The sequence below is a fragment of the Balaenoptera borealis genome (genome assembly GCF_965194805.1).
Source record: "Balaenoptera borealis genome assembly, chromosome: 17".
Classification (NCBI taxonomy): Eukaryota; Metazoa; Chordata; class Mammalia; order Artiodactyla; family Balaenopteridae; genus Balaenoptera; species Balaenoptera borealis.
In genome coordinates this window covers 70,305,816-70,324,430 of record NC_138876.1, presented here as the reverse complement: position 1 = coordinate 70,324,430, position 18,615 = coordinate 70,305,816, and the positions used below count along the sequence as shown (strand labels likewise).

The window sequence follows — 18,615 nt, the reverse complement described above, 5'->3', positions numbered from 1 at the left end:
TGTCGTCAACACTGGGATATTAACTCCCCATTCCCCCTTGCTCTGCTCCCCTCTTTCCTCACCAGTCCCTCCCCTCTTCTCTCAGTTATCTTCTAAGCTCCTTTGCATCCAAACTGCTTCCTCCCCTAGTTTATTCCCTTTCCTTAAGGACCAAATGAAAACAATATGCGGGAGCATTTTTAAGTACAAAAAGGGCACAATGTAAATGTGCTGTCATTAGGGTCCACCATCCTGTCTATGCTCAACATCTTTCGGTTCCATCTACAATGACTGATGAGTTTATAAGTAACCCCCACAGTTCTCACTGATGTAATCTTACTGCTTTTGATAATGGTAAGCGATCACTGCATACAGAACTCTGCAATTTCATTTTTATCACTTTGTAAGGCTTACCATGTAAATATATTCACAAATTGGGAGAAACGTCCTTTGACAAATCATGTTTTCCAATATTTGGTTCAGAATATTTGTTCCTGGGAATACTGCACTCTAAGGTGTAAAGGGGCTATTGTTTTTTTCCACTGATATTTCTACAACACAATGGAGACAGAAACTTCTGCTTGAAACTTGCTTTGTTTTTGTGTAACTTTTGAGTCCCTGGTGGGTTATTCAGAGAGTGTTCAGGTATCGCTGCTGAAAAGGCTATAATGGGATTGATGATCATATGTGACCAGAGGAAGGTCAATGTCAGTACCCAGAAGCAGGGATTCCTTTGAGGGGGAGAGGAGGTTTAGGAAATGCCTGGTGAGCGCAGTCTCTCTGGTATTGGATAAAATCACGACAGTTTGGAATAAGCTCCTGCATCCTCACTCTGAGCCCTTGTCATGGGACCCCCAAGCTTAAACAGGACACTGCATGTGTAGGGGCTGCAGATGAGGAAGAAGAAAGGAAATCAATAAAAGTTCAAAACCTCATTTGCAAATAAATTCAATATCTGAAGGGAAGATGTCAAAGAGAAACATCAAACCAAAAACAAAAGACCAAAAGTCTGATAATTATAAATATCTCCAGAAGCCACTGATTCTGTCATCCCTCCTCTGTCATCCCCCTAACACCATCTCCAGGTACAACTGTATGGCAGTCCTAGGACACTTGCTTGTCTATCCCACACTGAAGATTAATGAGGCCTCCCTGGCAAGTCTCCTTTGCTGTCCATTAAAATGAAGCTAAACCACCACAAACTTTATGGGATGCTTCTATTCTTGGTAGGCATGGAATAGAGCCCATCACAACACTTCTCATCATAACCTTTTAGCTTTTAGCTGAAGTTAACACTCAATTATATTGTAGTAATGGGGAGATGAGAAACCCTCTAACTCTAAAAACCATAGAATTCATCAAAGATTGAATAATCAAAGCCCTTCAACCTTTGCCAACAAAATTCTCTTATCGGACTCACTGAAACATAGCAAAATTAATTAACTTGAATTTCTAGCTTTCTTTTCCTCAACTCACGTCTGCTTGAAGTTTTAATTAGAAGGAAAAGTGTCTAGATGATCAGCAGGGAGATTTCAAGGAGGAGAAGTGAAGCTTTGGAAAATTACAAACTAAATCCATTTGTTAAAAAAATTTTACTGAGCTCCTAGGATATTCAAGACACTCACTGAGAACAGAGCAATGAACAAAAATAGACAAGCTCTCTCATGAAGCTTACATTCTACTAAGGGAGATGGAAAATAAATGAACTAGTAAATAGATAATTGGTCAGATATATAATATTTTGAGTAACCTTAACTATTTTAAAGGCACTTTCAAGCTATCTCTTATCATTTTCTTCCCTTGACTAATGAAGTCCAATTACTCAACTCTAGTCAGCAAAACCCTGTAAACACATTATGAGCATAATGATAAGTGAGTGGACACTCGCTTACCTTCAGTTGCTGGTATATTTTCTTCAGTGCATATGCTTCCTCTTCTGTATTGGGAATAAGTCTTATCACCTTATCACTATAAGAAAAGGAAAACAATGGTGATATTTACCTTTCAAAAATAAAGATATCTTCTTACCATTTAAAAAACTGCCTCTGCATTTAAGAAAAACAGCAAAACTTTGGACTGGCCAGCAGGAGTTTTATCCTGTCCTTGTTACTCTCTGATTGTATTGGTCTTTTTTCCTCTGTCTGAACACTATTCATTTTTTCATCAGCTTTTGAAGATTACAAACTGACACTCAAGCAGAGAAAGGCCAAAAACACAGGAACAGTGGCAACAGGACAAGAATGTTCATGGTATCTCAAAGCAGATACCAAGAAAGAAAACTCCTGATGACAGGGGAAAATAAAACAAAACTACTTTTTATTTTATTTTTTAAATTAATTAATTAATTTATTTTTGGCTGTGTTGGGTCTTCAGGGCTGCGCGTGGGCTTTCTCTAGTTGCGGCAAGCAGGGCCTGCTCTTCATGGTGGTGTGCGGGCTTCTCTTGTTGCGAACCATGGGCTCTAGGAGCGTGGGCTTCAGTAGTTGTGGCACGCAGGCTCAGTAGTTGTGACGCACAGGCTTAGTTGCTCCGCGGCACGTGGGATCTTCCCGGACCAGGGCTCGAACCTGTGTCCCCTGCATTGGCAGGCGGATTCTTAACCACTGTGCCACCACGGAAGCCCCAAAACTACTTTTTAAATTTAACTTAATGCTGAAAAATAATGCGACTTTTGATGAGAGAACCTGTGAAACCCATACACAGCAGAACATTTCTGGTTTGGATTCTTCCCACATTGAGAATAGTAAAGATAAGCCCATCTCTACGGGGCATTTTATTTCTCAAGTAACTGGTAATATGGAGGGCCCCCAATTATTTGTGGGTGTGCCATGAGATGCTGATGGCTGTAAAATTTTTTATTTTTTTATTCTTTTTTAAATTTATTTTTTATTGAAGTATAGTTGATTTACAATGTGTTGGTTTCTGGTGTACAGCAAAGTGATTCATTTATACATATAAATGTGTTCTTTTTCATGTTCTATTATGGTTTATGCAATATTTTTAAAGTGATAAAAATTTAAAATCAATTTTTACAGCCATTAAAATTTTACCACAGTTGAATATTTGAACACTCTTTATAGATTCTGAATTGCCTAAGAAGACTGGAGGTGTCATGCTTTCCATCAGAGAGTTCTCTGTGGTGGTGACTGCTCCCCCAGGTGTGCCAGACAGGTATTATCATTTTCTAATTACGTCATGAGGAGGTTGAGAAGCACAGCTCTGGTATATAATAATCACAACTATATATGTATAACTGAAGCACTGTGCTGTACACCTGAAACTAACACATTGTAAATCAACTATACTTTCATAAAAAAGAAATTCATTTATCATAGTAAAAAAATAATCACAACTGTTCCACGTATTTTGCATGGAGTATATACTTATTAAATATTTATTAGCAGATTGTATAAAGGAGATCACTGAGAATAATTGGCTTCCAGAGGAAATGTAAGGAAAAACTAAGTACAAGGGGAGTGCATATTTTTCACCATCCTCTATGGCATTTTACAATGACTGCAGATAAAGAAGAATGTTATTAATACCACATATATATATAAAGCACAAAAAAACCCCTCTAGCAGTTCAGTCACAACTTCTCTCTCCAGCCTCAAAGTTGTATCAGAATAAGAATAGAATTTGCATGCTTTTCCAATGGTTTTACTACTTAGATGAATAGCAGTCTCGAAGGCTAGGTAAGATTAATATGGAGGATTAATATGGAGAGCCCAAGGGAGACTTCCAGATTTGTTGGACAGTCATTCTTTAGGGCTGTGTGTCCATTTCCAATCACTTTAGCTGTATTCTTTCAAATGATCCTGTTACACCTTCCTTAGGCCTATGAATTAAAAGACCCCTGGCTTGCTGATGATAATTTAGTATGTTTTAGGTACTCCTACTCAATATGGCTTTGTAGCTTTGATTTCCTCAAAAATCACACAAAGCAACCTCTCACTATCCATGTCATAAAGCCCACTTTTCTGGAAAGAATTAAAAAGTAGAAGGAAAGGAAAAAAATCCAGTCACTGTAAAACAACTCCAAAAATGACCTTCAGAATTTAAATGTAATTACACCTTTTCTTTTTTTCATTTCTGTTTACACATTTCTCTGGCCTTTGTTTTTCCTGTCTTCATCATATCCTGGCCTCTCCCACCTGAACCAATATAATTCTTGGCAAAGAGAAACAACTCCGATGGATGATATGGTTGTTTTTGAGGGATGGATCACTTGACAGCTTGCTGAAAAACACCTCCATCTGGGGCCCTGTCAGCTCCTCAAGAGTGCAAAGAAAGCAATCTGTAGTTGTTTTACAGCCATGGGCAGAATTTTTTTTAAGATGATAGATAATTCAACCTGGCAATTGGTTCCTCCTCTGTGAGTGTAATATAAAAGGGGACCACCCCTGGGATTATTTAACCCTGAAAGTGATTGTTCAAACCCAGCTTTGTCATTTTTATCACAAAAAGTTCACTTCATCTCAGCTTGTAGAAATTTTCACGTGTGACTTGAGAAATGTTACCGTTTGATTACTTATCAAAGAGCAGAGTATAAGGAAAGCTATTTAGGAAAGCCCATGACATGCCATACTTTTTTGTAAGCCTATAAATTATATTGGTAGACTAGCCAGTAACTAAAACCCAAGAGCTCTTTATTCAGCATGTAAAACCAAATGCCTTCCAAATGCCCCATTTGTTTTACCAAACAGAAAGCTTACTCTCCCTAGATCTGATAGCTAGTCTTTTTCGAAGTGCCGAACAATAATTCAGGACCACAAACAGGAAATTTTCAGGTAGTGAAGTAGCTACTGGAACTTAGAAAAACTAGCTGTGCACAACTATCATAGAAGGTGAACTGAGGCTTCCTTTATAATTTATCAGTTTTTTCAACCACTACGTGACAACATCATTTTAAGACCCTTTGGTTACCCTTTGGGATTAAGACGAGGGTAAATCAGGTATTTCTGACTCAGCCTATATAAAGTTGTCAGAGAAAGACTGCACAGATGTTTTTAAGTACAGTTTAAGGATGTAGTACAGAGGCGGCAGGATATCCTAGATAACTAAGGTCCCAGTAATTATTAATATGTATTCATTCATGATATACTGATATTTTGTCCCCTTGTCTTACAGGACAAATGAGGTTATGTTGCTATAATGCTAGCATCAAGTCTGGTTGTAAATTTGACGACTAAACCTTCTGTACTGTAGCAACCACATTAAAAAAATTTAATCAATTGAAAAACTATTATTAAATGTCTAATGAGAATGTATACTCCTAGAGAAGAGAATTCAGCAAGAGAATACCATGTCAAACTTGTTACCACCTGTCTGGGTCTCAGAGTCCTTGTTACAGGAGTGAGGGGTGAACTCCCAGCTGCCTTTTCATTTTATTTTTAAATTTAATTATATATATATTTTTAAATTTTCGAAGTATAATGGACTTACTAGTTTCAGGTGTACAACATAGTGATTCAATATTTTTATAGATTACACACCAAAGTTATTATAAAATATTGACTATTTTCCCCGTGCTGTACATTACATCCCTGTGACTTATTTTCTAACTAGCAGTTTGTTCCTCTTAACCCCCTTCACCTATTTCTCCCCTCCCCCTACTTCTCTCCCCTCTGGTAACCACTAGTTTGTTCTCTGAATCTGAGTCTTTTTCTGTTTTGTTATATATATATTTTTAGATTCCACATATAAGTGAAAACATACAGTATTTGTCTTCCTCTGACTTAGTCACTAAGCATAATACCTAAGGCTGTGTCGTTGGAGTTTGATGCCTGCTGTAGTCATCGCTATGCCTTGACCACACCTACGGAAGAACATCTGTGTATGGACAACCTGAGAGTCCTCTCCTCCTCAGCCTCCTTTTGAAAGACATAAATGTGAAGCTCCAGGTTTTTCCTCTAGCTCCTGGCATGACCTTTCACAATTCTATTATCAAACTCTACATTTCTTTGTAAATTACAGAGCTACTTTATGAATCCATGTTTATAAAAATTAAAATACTACACAGGATGTGAAATAATAAAGTTCCTCTCCCAGTTCTCTTCCAACCCAAACCTCCCATCTGCCCCTAGTAGCCATTATTAACAGTTTCCTGTGATTGGTGCCAGACTCTGCATTTACACATGCACACGCGCACGCGCGCGCACACACACACACACACACACACGGTGATTTGTTTTATAACACTTTATAATACTAACTTGCTTTTATTTTTCACTTAATTCATTTAAAATGTTTTTTTTACTTAATTTGGTTTTAAAATGCTCCTTTAAATAAACAACTGGATTCCATAATATTTTATTTCAGAGTTTTATACCTATGTTCGTAAAGGAGGCTTTTAAAAATCCAACTTTAAAGCATCATGTTCTTTTTGAATCACCTTTGTCTGATTTTGGTATCAACATTATACTTACTTCATGGGATTAATTAGGGATTTTTTTTACCACTGTAATATGCTCTGACAATTTGAATGACACAGAAGTTATGCTTCTGATTGTTTTGTAGAATATACTCATAAAATCTTTGAAGATGAGACCTCCTCTTCCTTTTTTTTGTTTTTGTTTTTTTCTGGTGGTTGGGGGTTAGATATCTACCTTTTAAATTCTTTTGTGGATAATGGTGTGTTCGGTTCTCTTCTGGGCTTTTGGTAATTTACATTTCCCGGAAAACCATCCACTTATTTTTATAAAATATATTAAACTATTAAAAAGTCTTACAATTTAAGACATCTATCTTTCTTTATCTGTAACTTTGTCCCCTTTTTATGTCCTAATGGTATTTGTGGGATTTTTTAAAATTCCTCAATCAGATTTTGCAAAATTTATTTTATTGGTCTTTTAAAGAATCATTTTGTTTTTATTGATCAATTATGTTTATTATATATAAATATATATGTATTTTGATGTATATATAGTTATATATGTTATATATTAATGTATAACATGTATTTTGATGATACATAGTTATGTATAAGCTCATAATTACTACATCTTCTGAATGGAATGAAACTTGTATTTGAACAAAATATCCTTAGAAAAATCATTCTTTGGCCCATTTAAATAGCCTTTACCTTGAATTCCATTTTCCCTAATATGATTGCCACTCATGCTTTCTTTTTGTTTAGCTGGCACAGTTTTGCCCATCTCTTTCTTATGCTTTTTCCCCAGATGTGTCTCTTGCAAACGTCATAATGCTAGATTAAATTTTTAAAATCCATAAAGAACTTTGACTTTTAGCTGGAGAATTGTACTTGTTCACATTAATTATCATACCTAATATATGTGGTTTTAATCTTACAATTTTTTGTTTTGTTGTAAGTTCTTGTTGCCTTTTTCTTCCTTTTCTGCCTTTCTTAGAGTTAACCAATTTTCTTTGCCAATTTTTTCATATCTAGTGGTTTGTGAGCTACGCATCTTATTTCTATTTCTTCAGTGTTTTTATACATTAAAAAAACCTTAACAGAAATAGAGGCACAGATGTAGAGAACAAACGTATGGACACCAAGGGGGAAAAGCAGCGGGGGGGAGAGGGGGTGGTGGTGGGATGAACTGGGAGATTGGGATTGACATATATACACTAATATGTATAAAATAGAAAACTAATAAGAACCTGCTGTATAAAATTAAAAAAAAAAAACCTTAACAAATACCTCTTCTTTCATGTCTAGAATTAATGTCTTAGTACTTTCCTCCCTTGAAAAAGATTTTAAAATATTTTTTCTCCATCCCTCTCCCTCCCACATTTTTCCTCCTCCTTCATTCCATGTTTGTGAAAATCATCTGGCATTTTTGTTGCACGTGTCTAAGTGTGGATCTCTCCTCAAAACTCATATCTTGAAGTCCTAACCCCCAGTATGTCAGAATGTGAGTGTATTTTGAGATAGGGTCTTTGAAGAGGTAATTAAGTTAAAATGAGATCATTAGGGTGGGGCCTCATCCAATACGATTGGTGTCCTTTTCAGAGAGGAAATGTGGGCACAGACACTCACAGGCGGAGGAGCATGTAAAGACACAGGAGGAGAAGGCCTCAGAAGAAACCACACTCACAGACCCCCTGATCTCAGACTTCCTGTTCTAGGACTGTGAGGAAATGAGTTGCTGGGGCTGAAGTGACCCAGTCTGTGAACTTTGTCGCCAAAGCCCCAGCAGACTAATATTCATACTCTGAAGATGGCAGCTTAACCATTATGTCCTCATGGAGCTATTCTTTGATATCCAGAAAATTTCAGTCACCTTGTTCTTTCCTGTATTCTCCCAATACATTTCCTATTACACTCACCGTAATTATTTAATGTCTACATCTCTCCACTAAGCTCTAAACTCCATATAAGCAGGAATTCAATACATTGTAGTCTATTTGTGGGAATCCTGCGTTCTGTGAGTATCTCTACAGAGTGGTTTGGAGCTGGTCTTGAGGGGTCCAGGGCCAGTTTTTTTGTCTTACTTGAAATTCCTCTATTATGCAGAGGGTGAAGGAGCTCACACTCACGCATGGTAGAGGCCCAGGGTATCTGCTTTTCAGAGGTGTCTCCTATCCCCCACATCCCTAGGAAAATAAAATCTCCCTCAGTTTCTTCCAGCTGAGTGGGAAGTTTTTCTCCACAGTTTGAGAAAAGTGCTTTGAGAAAAGCAACCTTTACGCAGACTTGCTTCTAGCTCCCCACTCCTGCCCACTGTGGGTACTGGAACCCCAGCATCAGCTTGAGGGCTCCTTTGCAAAGTCCTGACTCCCAGACCTCAAGGCATCAGCTTTTTCTTTTCACTGCAGCTTCCCCCACCCCTCCCCAACTGTTTGGCACCTGGAAGTTTCCTCTTCTTTCTTCCTCCAAAGCTCAGTAATCCACTAAAACCAATGACAGGGTGGCAGCATCACACACTCTGGAGGCAAGGTGCCAGCACAATCTGTGTGATCTTAGGCAAGGTTTTTCACCTTTCTGTGCCTCAGTCCCTCTCTCTACAGATTGGGGAGACTTGTACCTAATTCATGGACTATTAAATGAGTGAGGGTTTAATGAGTATTCAAGTCAAGTGCTTAGAGTAATACCTGACATAGAGTCAGAGATATTATAGATGTTTGATGTTATTATTACATTTTGGCATTTTCAGCATGTTTTCGCTTTATCCAATATTTACACTGTGAGGGTTCCTGATGGCATCCACTCAAATCCTTCATGTTCTCTCCTGTTCTAATCGGTTGAGTGGAAGAATGAATAGATTCTCAAGAGGAAACTACTAGCAGACCTCCTGAGCAGCCTCAGAATGTGTGACCTGTCTGTAGTCTGTCCTCTGCTTGGTGTCGTGTAACTGCTTCCCTTGGGACCAACCTAATATGAGACCCAACTTAAAGACAGTCCGTGGAGAGTAAGGTGGAATGACAAGTAAGTCCTGCCCAGTTGGGCTCACTCTATGGCCGGTGACTGACAGTCGATGAAGTCAGATCCCATCTTGGGGAGTTTGCACTTGAGACATAAAGAAAAGGACCAGTTAGTTTGCAGGATCTGGAGCAGGGGCACCAGACCCAGGGAACAGCCAAGTGGCCACACTGGCAAAGTCCTCAAGCAGGGAGCACAGGCACTTGACACACAGCCCTTCGTGAATGATCGTTTGGTTCCAGGGACCTGGGTTGGAAACAGTCCCCCCTTTTCCTTGTGCTTCCTCATGATAAACTTCTATCGTCTGACGTATCTGGAACGTGTCTTTTTTAAACCCAGCAAATGCACCAGTATTAAGAACACATAAACTTCAGATACTTCAGTTTTTCATTCCTGTCTCCAAGTCACTGGATTTATCTTCTCTGATCCAGTTCCTTGTTCATTTAGGGAAGAAAAAGAATAAGGTTGGATTCCAATCAGGGCTCCACCACTTGACCAAACTGTGTAAACATTTAGAGCCAATGATGCCTAATCCTTAATTGGGGGAACACTAGAATTTTGTTGCATAAGGTTTTTGTGAGAATTATTTCATTTGGCCACACTTATTAAGGTTTCATTATGTGCCAGACACAGTGGTGGATGCTGGGGATAGAGCAGTTCCTGCCATGATCGGCTTACACTCAGTCCCTGTGAGATACTGTCTGGGAAACGCCTAACTTAACATAGCCTCTCAGTGCATAGTAGCTACTGTTATTACCTCTACAGGAAAATATTTTTCTCATCCTTTAGAACTTAACAAGCTGAAAGCAGATGCTTTGCCAAGTGTGTTTCACTGTAAATATCAGAAACAAACCACGATTTAGTTGTGGATCTATTTAACTTTCTTTGGTCGTTGTTGGTGCTTTTATTTCTTGACATTTTCACAGGTATTTGATTCTAATTGTTGGTAAGTTTCTTAATTTGGGACTATTTCCTTTCTTGTCAGGCAGCTCTTTGGCATCTCAGAAACACACATATTAGGTAATCTCATTTTCTACAACAGCTATTTATATAAAATAAAAAGGGAAAATAATTTCAGAGATAGTCTTGTAGAGATGTTCTCTCTACTGGTACAGGCTACACATATTCAATTTTTCAATAAAGACACAATTTACCTGGATGTAGAAAAGGATTTCTAATGTTGCCCTTTACAAGGTACCAGATTAGATGACTATAGTGGATGCTTTTGACTGCCCCTCTTAAATCCATTTTCCTTTCCTTAAACCCTAGTAGGACTGGTTTGCTCAGATACACACCCCAACCCCGTTTCAGGAATGAGTCTTGATCAGCCATTCAGAGGATGGATATCCCCTGGACACTTTTGTTAGTCTGGAGATGGACACGTGCTATAAATGGACCCAATCAGGTTTAAGGGAAGGATTGATATTCCAAGGTTGAGGGAAAAAGAAGATTCACTCTCTTATTGAACATAAGCAATGTGTAACCCTGCTTGGCACTGGCAGCCTGTGATTAAGAAGGGAGTGAACTTTGTGGTGAAGCAGATTCTGTGGACTGTTGGGAGAAGAGACAGAAAGAACCTGGGTCTTCAGTGATCTTGTAGAATCAACCAACCTTCAAGCTTGTCCTATCTCTGGACTTCCTGTTATACAGTGTAAAATTTTTCTTTATTGTGTAGGCCAGTTTGAGCCAGTTGTCTCCTACTTGTAACCAAAAGCATGTTGCACAATAACAGTAATTTTACTTATTTTGGCTATTTTTAGGAATGGGATAAGGAAAACCAATAGAATAATTAAATGTACTGTTATTTAATAGTAAGCAAAGTCTTCGCAGGTGGGAAAACACATATTGACATTCCTTCTTTCTTCCCTAAATACCATTCTCTAAAACATCCCTTTAATTTTGGTGGCAGCTTAAAAAACCGCGGGTACTTTCAGAAGAGAAGATTTACGGAACTCAATGGCTAAGACTCATCTCGTATTTGCAAGAAAAATAGGACAGTTTAAAATATTTGCTGATTTTTCTGAAAACTTGTATCTTGTGGAAGAATTAATAATAGGATGTTCACTTATTAAACAAAAAAATCTCATGCCCGAGCACAAAGAAAACCATTAAGTAATTCCATCTAGAAAAATTAATGTTCACACATAGATTCTATATTATAAAGGTCTCAAAGCTGTACTTCCCTTGTTGAAAGATTGTGTTTTGATGCACATGAAAAATTTCATTAAAAAGCAATAAATAAGAGACAACTTGGCAGAGAATACTCTAGAGAGCTAAATGGAGTCTCCCTTCTTTGGTCATGGTTTATAGTTGCAATATAAAATACTCAGAACATGAAGAAGCTTCCTATGGCAGTTTGCCTAGGACATGAAGATTTAGACTTCACTCTCGGATTAACATTAAGCATAAGCAGAAGTGATGACTTTCTTCTTTTTTTTTTTTTGTTGTTGCTACAGTTATTTTAACAGGAGAGAAAAGAAAAATATAGTCTGCAAAAGCCTTACTGTTGTACTTCACTTTATAACAGAAATTTTCTCAAGAAGTTGAATGCCTACCATGGTGTCTCATCTGTAATGAATGATCAAGAAATATCTGCTGAACTGAAATGAAATTGGCTTTTTGTAAACTGCTATGTTTTAAATTTCTGAAACTGGCTTCCATTTTAAGGCTTGAAAATTTCCTATTCTCTCATTAGCACCAGTCAGAGAGGAAAAAGAAATAAAATGTAACCCTACCATTAAGTTAATTTCTTACAGTAAGATATTATCTTCACTATGTCTCAAGGACTTTCTATATATCATTGTCAAATCAGTATTTGACAAGTCCTTCTTGTGATATTTAAGAATAGGACTCAATCTGAGGAAACTGTTACCGCAATGGAGAACAAATCATTCATTCAACACATATCTATGTAGCAATTATTCCATGCAAGTCCCTGGTGGGGCAGAAAAAGGAAGTGAGTATAGAGCATATATTATCTAGTATAAAGATGTCTAATCTAGATTGGTATATAAGACATAAGTAATGCCTTATATTATTATCGTGATATAAGGTAGCATGTGATCAATGTTTTATAAATTACACAGAAAATGAGATCAAGCAGGACCCAGTGGGGCCTTCCCAGGGACAGAACCCCATGTCCTCCACCTCTTGTTTGTAGAAAAGCTTTAGCCTCCTAGGCCTTCCCCTAGCTCTGAAGAGCAAATTTAATCAGCAAAGTAAAAAATACAGAAACGAAAGGGAACAGTCAAGCAAGATGAAATAACAGTAGTTTAGCTATAAAACAAAGTCAAGGACCTTTAGTTCCTCATCAAGAGCTATAGATAATATCCTGAGCCATATCGTTGAGTTGTTTTGCTGACACCAAAACCCCTACCAGGTAGAAGTTAACTGCATGCTGACCACAAGCATGTGGACCCCAGACTGGTTGGAACCAGAAGGTTAATGATGTCGACTCCCAAAATACCACCCCATTACCTCACCACCAACCAATCAGATGAATGTCCATGAGCTGATCAGGCACCCTACAACCCTCACCCCTAATGTTGCCTTTAATAACCCTTCCCTGAAAGCCGGTCAGGAGGGAGTTGTGTTTAGCTGGAACTATCAGAGAAGACGATATGGAAGGACTTGAATACTTGAAATGAAGATGTGTGTCCCAGTTGACTGAGAGTCATTGGTATATAATAGCTTAGTGGTTTTGAAATTTGAGTGTGCATGAGATTCACGTGGGAATCTGCCAGAATAACTTGTTGGGCTAAATATCTTGCAATCTCCTTTCAGTAACAAACCTTAGCAATACTGAAATTTGTATGTGTGTGTAGTGTATCTTTTAATATGCATGGGTAGGCTGGCAATAAAGTAGGGGAAAGCCTAACAGGTCGAAAATGCTGAGATAAGATAACACTGAAGCAGTGGTCACCCTGATTGAGGGCATCTGGGTAATCCCTGATGTCCTAGAATCTGAACAAGGGGAACATTCAAATCAGAGACACCAACAGAAGGCCTTAAAGATAACCTCAGTGAAAGGATGGCCAGAAAGAATGCCTTGTGAAAAGAAAGAGTAGGAATACTTATCTTTCTTGGACTTGGCTCTGGATAGAGGAGAAAAATATAGTCATCACTGAATTTAAAACCACAAGCTATCCAACTAGTAGGGTTAGGAATAAAATTCAAACTGCCTATGTTGTCCAAAATCTCCAATCCTCATTCTGTCAGCTGCAGAGCCTTGCCTAGTGATGGCTCACAGCTGAGTCGATCTTAAGGCATTACCTTCAGTTTAGAGGAAGCGCTTCACCCAAGATTAAGGCTCCTCCTACTTCTCAGAATAAAGGCAAATCTTAGCCCATCCTTTATCTTACTATAGTGCATTGCTCTGAGGATGAAAAATTCTCAGGGGTATCAAATAAATCAACAATTAAACAAGGCACCATAAGCCCATGGTGGGACTTCATGCTTCTCCCTGTCATATCATATATCATGAGGGTAAGTAGGGTATTAGAAATAGGATGGGAAAGTTTATATTCAGATACATCACAAAGTAAGGAGAAGGAGTGATGACAATTTACATCTAACAATCTCGCTTCTTCCATCACCTGTTAACCAAATGCATTGCTCCTGAAGGGGAGTCCCTGAAGACTGAACAAAGAGAACACTGGTAAAACATATTGAAGATGAAGGTACATATTGCATCCAGGCAACAGACTTAATGGCCAAGCTTTATATCTTATCTACTCATATATCCTAGAATTCAATTTAAGAAGGAAGAGGGTTGTGAAGGGGCTGTGTATTAAAACAAAAGTATGAATTGAAAGGTGAAGGCAGCCTTTCCTGATAGAAACCAAGTCTGATTTGGCTGATTGGCTTGACAACGAAGTTTTCCTTTGCCAGTTAGAGGATATAGCACATAGTTTCCTAAATGAGCTATATCTGCAGAATCAAGGTTTAGAGAAAATTCTATTTTAAAGCAGGTGATAACACCATTTTGTCAAATATTATTGTGTCGGCATAGATGTAATGAAGTTCACAATATTTCAATTTTCCCAAATCTTTGTGATGATATGTTAAACAAAAAAGGGTGAGAGATGCATTATTTTCTGGAATTCTTTTAGGGGGGCGTGAGTAGAGAAGTGGAGAGCTGACTTTCTTAGCTCTCTGGGCTGATTTCCGGTTCTCTCTTTAAGATGGTAACCCCTCAGACTGAGCACACTTCCCTGGAGGTGTTGTGAAGTTGTCAGGAGAAAATCAGGGAAGGGAGGAAAGACATTCTTGCTGCAGGTGAGAGAGGAACTCAGAGTTCTTATTTTAAATATTAATACTTGATGTATCTGATGAAGCAAAATATTTGATCATTGAACAGATACCTATCACTGCCATTTTTCCAGGTGCTGGAGACACAGTAATGAACAAGGCAGGAAATTTTCTGTTATCATCTAGCTTATGTTGCAGTGAGGGAGGCAGATAATGAGTAAATAAATTAACAAACAGCGTTTCAGATAGTGACAGAGCTATGGATAAAGTAGGGGAGGATTCCATGGAAGAGTGCTAAGAGCCCTGAGTTGAGACACGCTTGGTCCTCCTTGAGGACAGCAGGACAGCGAGTCTGCAGCCGAGAACAAAGGGGTGCGTGGAAGGCGGCCACGTTGGAGGGCGATGACCAGGGTGGATCACGTGATGGAGCCCTGGACGTGCATACGGAGTCCTGTTTTTATACCCGGTGCAATGGAAGCTCTTAGAGGGTTTTCATCAGGACAATAATATCTGATTTATGTTTTTAAATGCTCACCCTGGCTGCTATGTGGAGAATGGACTCTGGCGGGAAGGGAAGAGAGAGGGGAGAGCAAGGTGACCAGTAGGATGATTGCTGCAGTATGGGACAGAGGTGGCTTCTCTAACGAAGTGGGAGAAAGAGGCTAGATCCAGGATATACTAGAGGTAGAGCCCACAGAATTCACTGCTGAATTTATACAACCAAAGGAGAGTTAGAGAGGAATCACAGATGACTACCACATTTTGGCCATTAACTGAGATTGAGAAGACTGAAGGCAGGTTTGGCAGGAAATATCAAGCTCCTATTTCTCTCTGAACATGTTATATTTGTGATCCTATTAGACACGGATACGGTGATGATGAGGAGTCAGTTTGATGATACGAATTTGGGGCTTAGCAGGGAACTGGGGCCAGAGGCAGAAATTTAGGAGACATTAACATACGGTTAGTATTTAAAACCATGATACTCATTTCTCCTAAGCAGTGCATAAAATGTTTAGAGAATAGTAAAATATCATAAATAGGATTTGGATTTCCCAGAAGTTGTTTGCCAGACTTTCTCTTTTCCTAGTTATTCCTTCATTCTGTTTGTAAAATTAGGATTTGAGTGTTCAGTAGAAATCACATGAGGCACGAGAGTCGGGGAGAGAACAGCACTGCTTATGTCATGAGGCATTCCTCATATGTACAAAGCTGGTTTGGTATCACGGTGTCTCTCTCCACTTAGCTCCAAGTTTGAGTCAGGGTCAAATGGAAACTAAATCACATCTAGAACCAAGGGAGCTTGGGTTTCTGTAGCCTCTGCTGGCCAGAAAGACACACGAGCAGGGGTTGGAGTAGATGCTGAGGGAGTCTGCCCCACTGGTCAGAAAAATGTGGACACTGGCTTTTAATGAGGCTTTAATTCTACAAGAGATTTGAGGAATTTTTATTGGAAATTTATCATGCAGAAATATTTTGCCTTCTGGTACATTACAGGGATGAAGCAGTTATAGAAAGCTGTGGGAAAGCTCCCTTGGAAGCTATGAGCCAGTTTTCTAAATTAGACTTTTATTTGTTAATCAAAAATAAGAATTGACTGAAATGACTAAGAACAGAAGTGGGGGATATGGTCAGTGAAACGTGGACAAAAAACCAGGATCTCTTTACATTCTTGCCAAATGTGTTCCTCAGTGTGCAGATTTGGAGGGTTTTTTTTTTAGGATTTTAATTTGGTTTGGGAGGGGATTTTTTTTTTAATTAAATTGGGAAACATACTCATTGTGGTATGGGAATGGTCTTTATATCTCTGGAGGTGACTGTGTTTACTGCTTTGTGGATGTACAATTAATACAGAATGCATAATTGGGAGGGCAAGCTCCCAGGTTCATTGCAGCATTATTCACAATAGCCAAGACGTGGAAACAACCCAAGTGTCCATTGATGGATGAATGGATAAAGAAAATGTGGTATGCATATATATGGAATCTAAAAAAAAAAAAAAAGTAGTTCTGAAGAACCTAGGGGCAGGACGGGAATAAAGACACAGACAACGGACTTAAGGACACAGGGAGGGGAAAGGGTAAGCTGGGACAAAGTGAGAGAGTGGCATGGACATATATACACTACCAAACGTAAAATAGCTAGCTGGCGGGAAGCAGCAGCATAGCACAGGGAGATCAGCTCGGTGCTTTGTGACCACCTAGAGGGGTGGGATAAGGAGGGTGGGAGGGAGAAGCAAGAGGGAGGGGACATGGGGATATAAGTATACGTATAGCTGATTCACTTTGTTATACAGCAGAAACTAACACACCACTGTAAAGCAATTATACTCCAATAAAGACGTTAAAATTAAAAAAAAAAAGAAAAGAAAATGTGGTACGAAGATTCAGTGGAGTATTATTCAGCCATAAGAAAGAAGGAAATCCTGCCATTTGCCAAAACATGCATGGACCTGGAGAGTACCGTGCTAAGTGAAAAAAGCCAGGCAGAGAAAGACAAATACTCTATGACCTCACTTGTAAAGGGCAACTAAAAAAGCCAAATTCATAGAAATAGCAAATAGAATGGTGGTTGCCAGGGGCTGACGGGTGGGGGAAATGGGAGATGTTGGACAAAGGGTACAAACTTTCAGTTTGAGATGAATGAATTCTGGGGATCTAATGTACAGAATGGTGACTAAAGTTAATAATACTGTATTGTATACTTGGAAGTTGCTATGAGTAGAGCTTTAATGTCCTCACCATAACAACAACAACAACAAAATGGTAATTTGTGAGGTAAGGGATGCGTTAAATAGCTTTACTGTAGTAAATATTTCATAATCATCATATTGTATACCTTAAACATACACACAATATTACACGTCAATTATATCTCAAAAAAGCTGGAAAGACATCCGAAGTGCAAGCATTGAATTTTTTCATGCAGAGACTAAGGTAGCTGCATAAAACAAATAGCTATACATTCCTATATATTCTCTGCTTAAATTTTTGGGGGTGGGTGTTGACAAAGATGTCTAGAACTTATTTAAAATCACATTGGAGCTGTCTGAATGCAATGTGAATATGGAATTGTCTGTTTTGTGAAGAATAATTAGGCTTATGATAATTGCCCAAATTGAATGGTCTGTAGAGTTTTTTAAACTTTATTTATTTTTTATATAGCAGGTTCTTATTAGTTATCTATTTTATACATATTAGTGTATATATGTCAATCAAAATCTCCCAATTCATCCCACTGTAGAGAACTTTTTCAATTGTAATGTTTAATGTATTTACTTTCATCCAAACAACAATAAATTACAATGATACCCAATGGTTTTTGAGTTATTATCAATTTTTTTCTAAGTGTTTTATGTTTTCTCATTTCATCCTCTTATGATTTTTAGTATTTGCCTAATTTTAAGGTTATACTTGATTATCTCTATCTTTTAAGGATTTGAAGAAATGATAAACAAAAGCAATGATTATCTCTATACACAAGAGCATTAAGAGTCAGGGTTGAATTTTGTCAAGGGTTATTCAGTGTCTTAGAAGGATTACTTTGTCAATAGTTTGTCCAAACTTGTTTCTTATGTCTATAAGCAATGTATGACATGAGAACTGTATAGCTATCATCACCTGTGACTCGTTCTTTTGAATCTGAAAATTTCTAGGAGACAAGAACAACTTTGAAGTAAGCTCAGTCTGACAAAGAGCTCCTTGCGTGGCACTGGTGGCAGATTCTGTGAAGACTTATGGGAAAGTGGCAGAACTACCAATACAACCAGCCTGTGGAGAAGCAACAGCAGCAGTGGGAGGGAAATGAGGACACCTGTACAGAGCGAGGCAGCCAGGCTGTCATTTCCCCCATGGGACCCAAGAGCCTGCAAAGGCTCCAAACACCCTGGACGTGCCTTTCTCCTTTTCCTTCCTTATTTCCACTATTAAATGTTATGTGGTGACTCTATGTGTGATGTTGGGTGATTTATGTCTTTGAAGTCCTTTCCTGGAGGAAAGATT

At 38.4% G+C, this 18,615-nt stretch overlaps 1 protein-coding gene across 1 annotated transcript in view; it reads right to left on the bottom strand.

Annotated features, from left to right (window-relative positions):
* CPA6 (carboxypeptidase A6) overlaps positions 1-18,615 on the bottom strand; it is a 275,444-nt gene that overhangs the window by 159,750 nt on the left and 97,079 nt on the right. Inside the window, exon 2 of the mRNA XM_082363522.1 lies at positions 1,872-1,947. Coding sequence (XP_082219648.1) covers positions 1,872-1,947 — 76 coding nt within the window. The remainder of the gene's footprint in view (positions 1-1,871; positions 1,948-18,615) is intronic.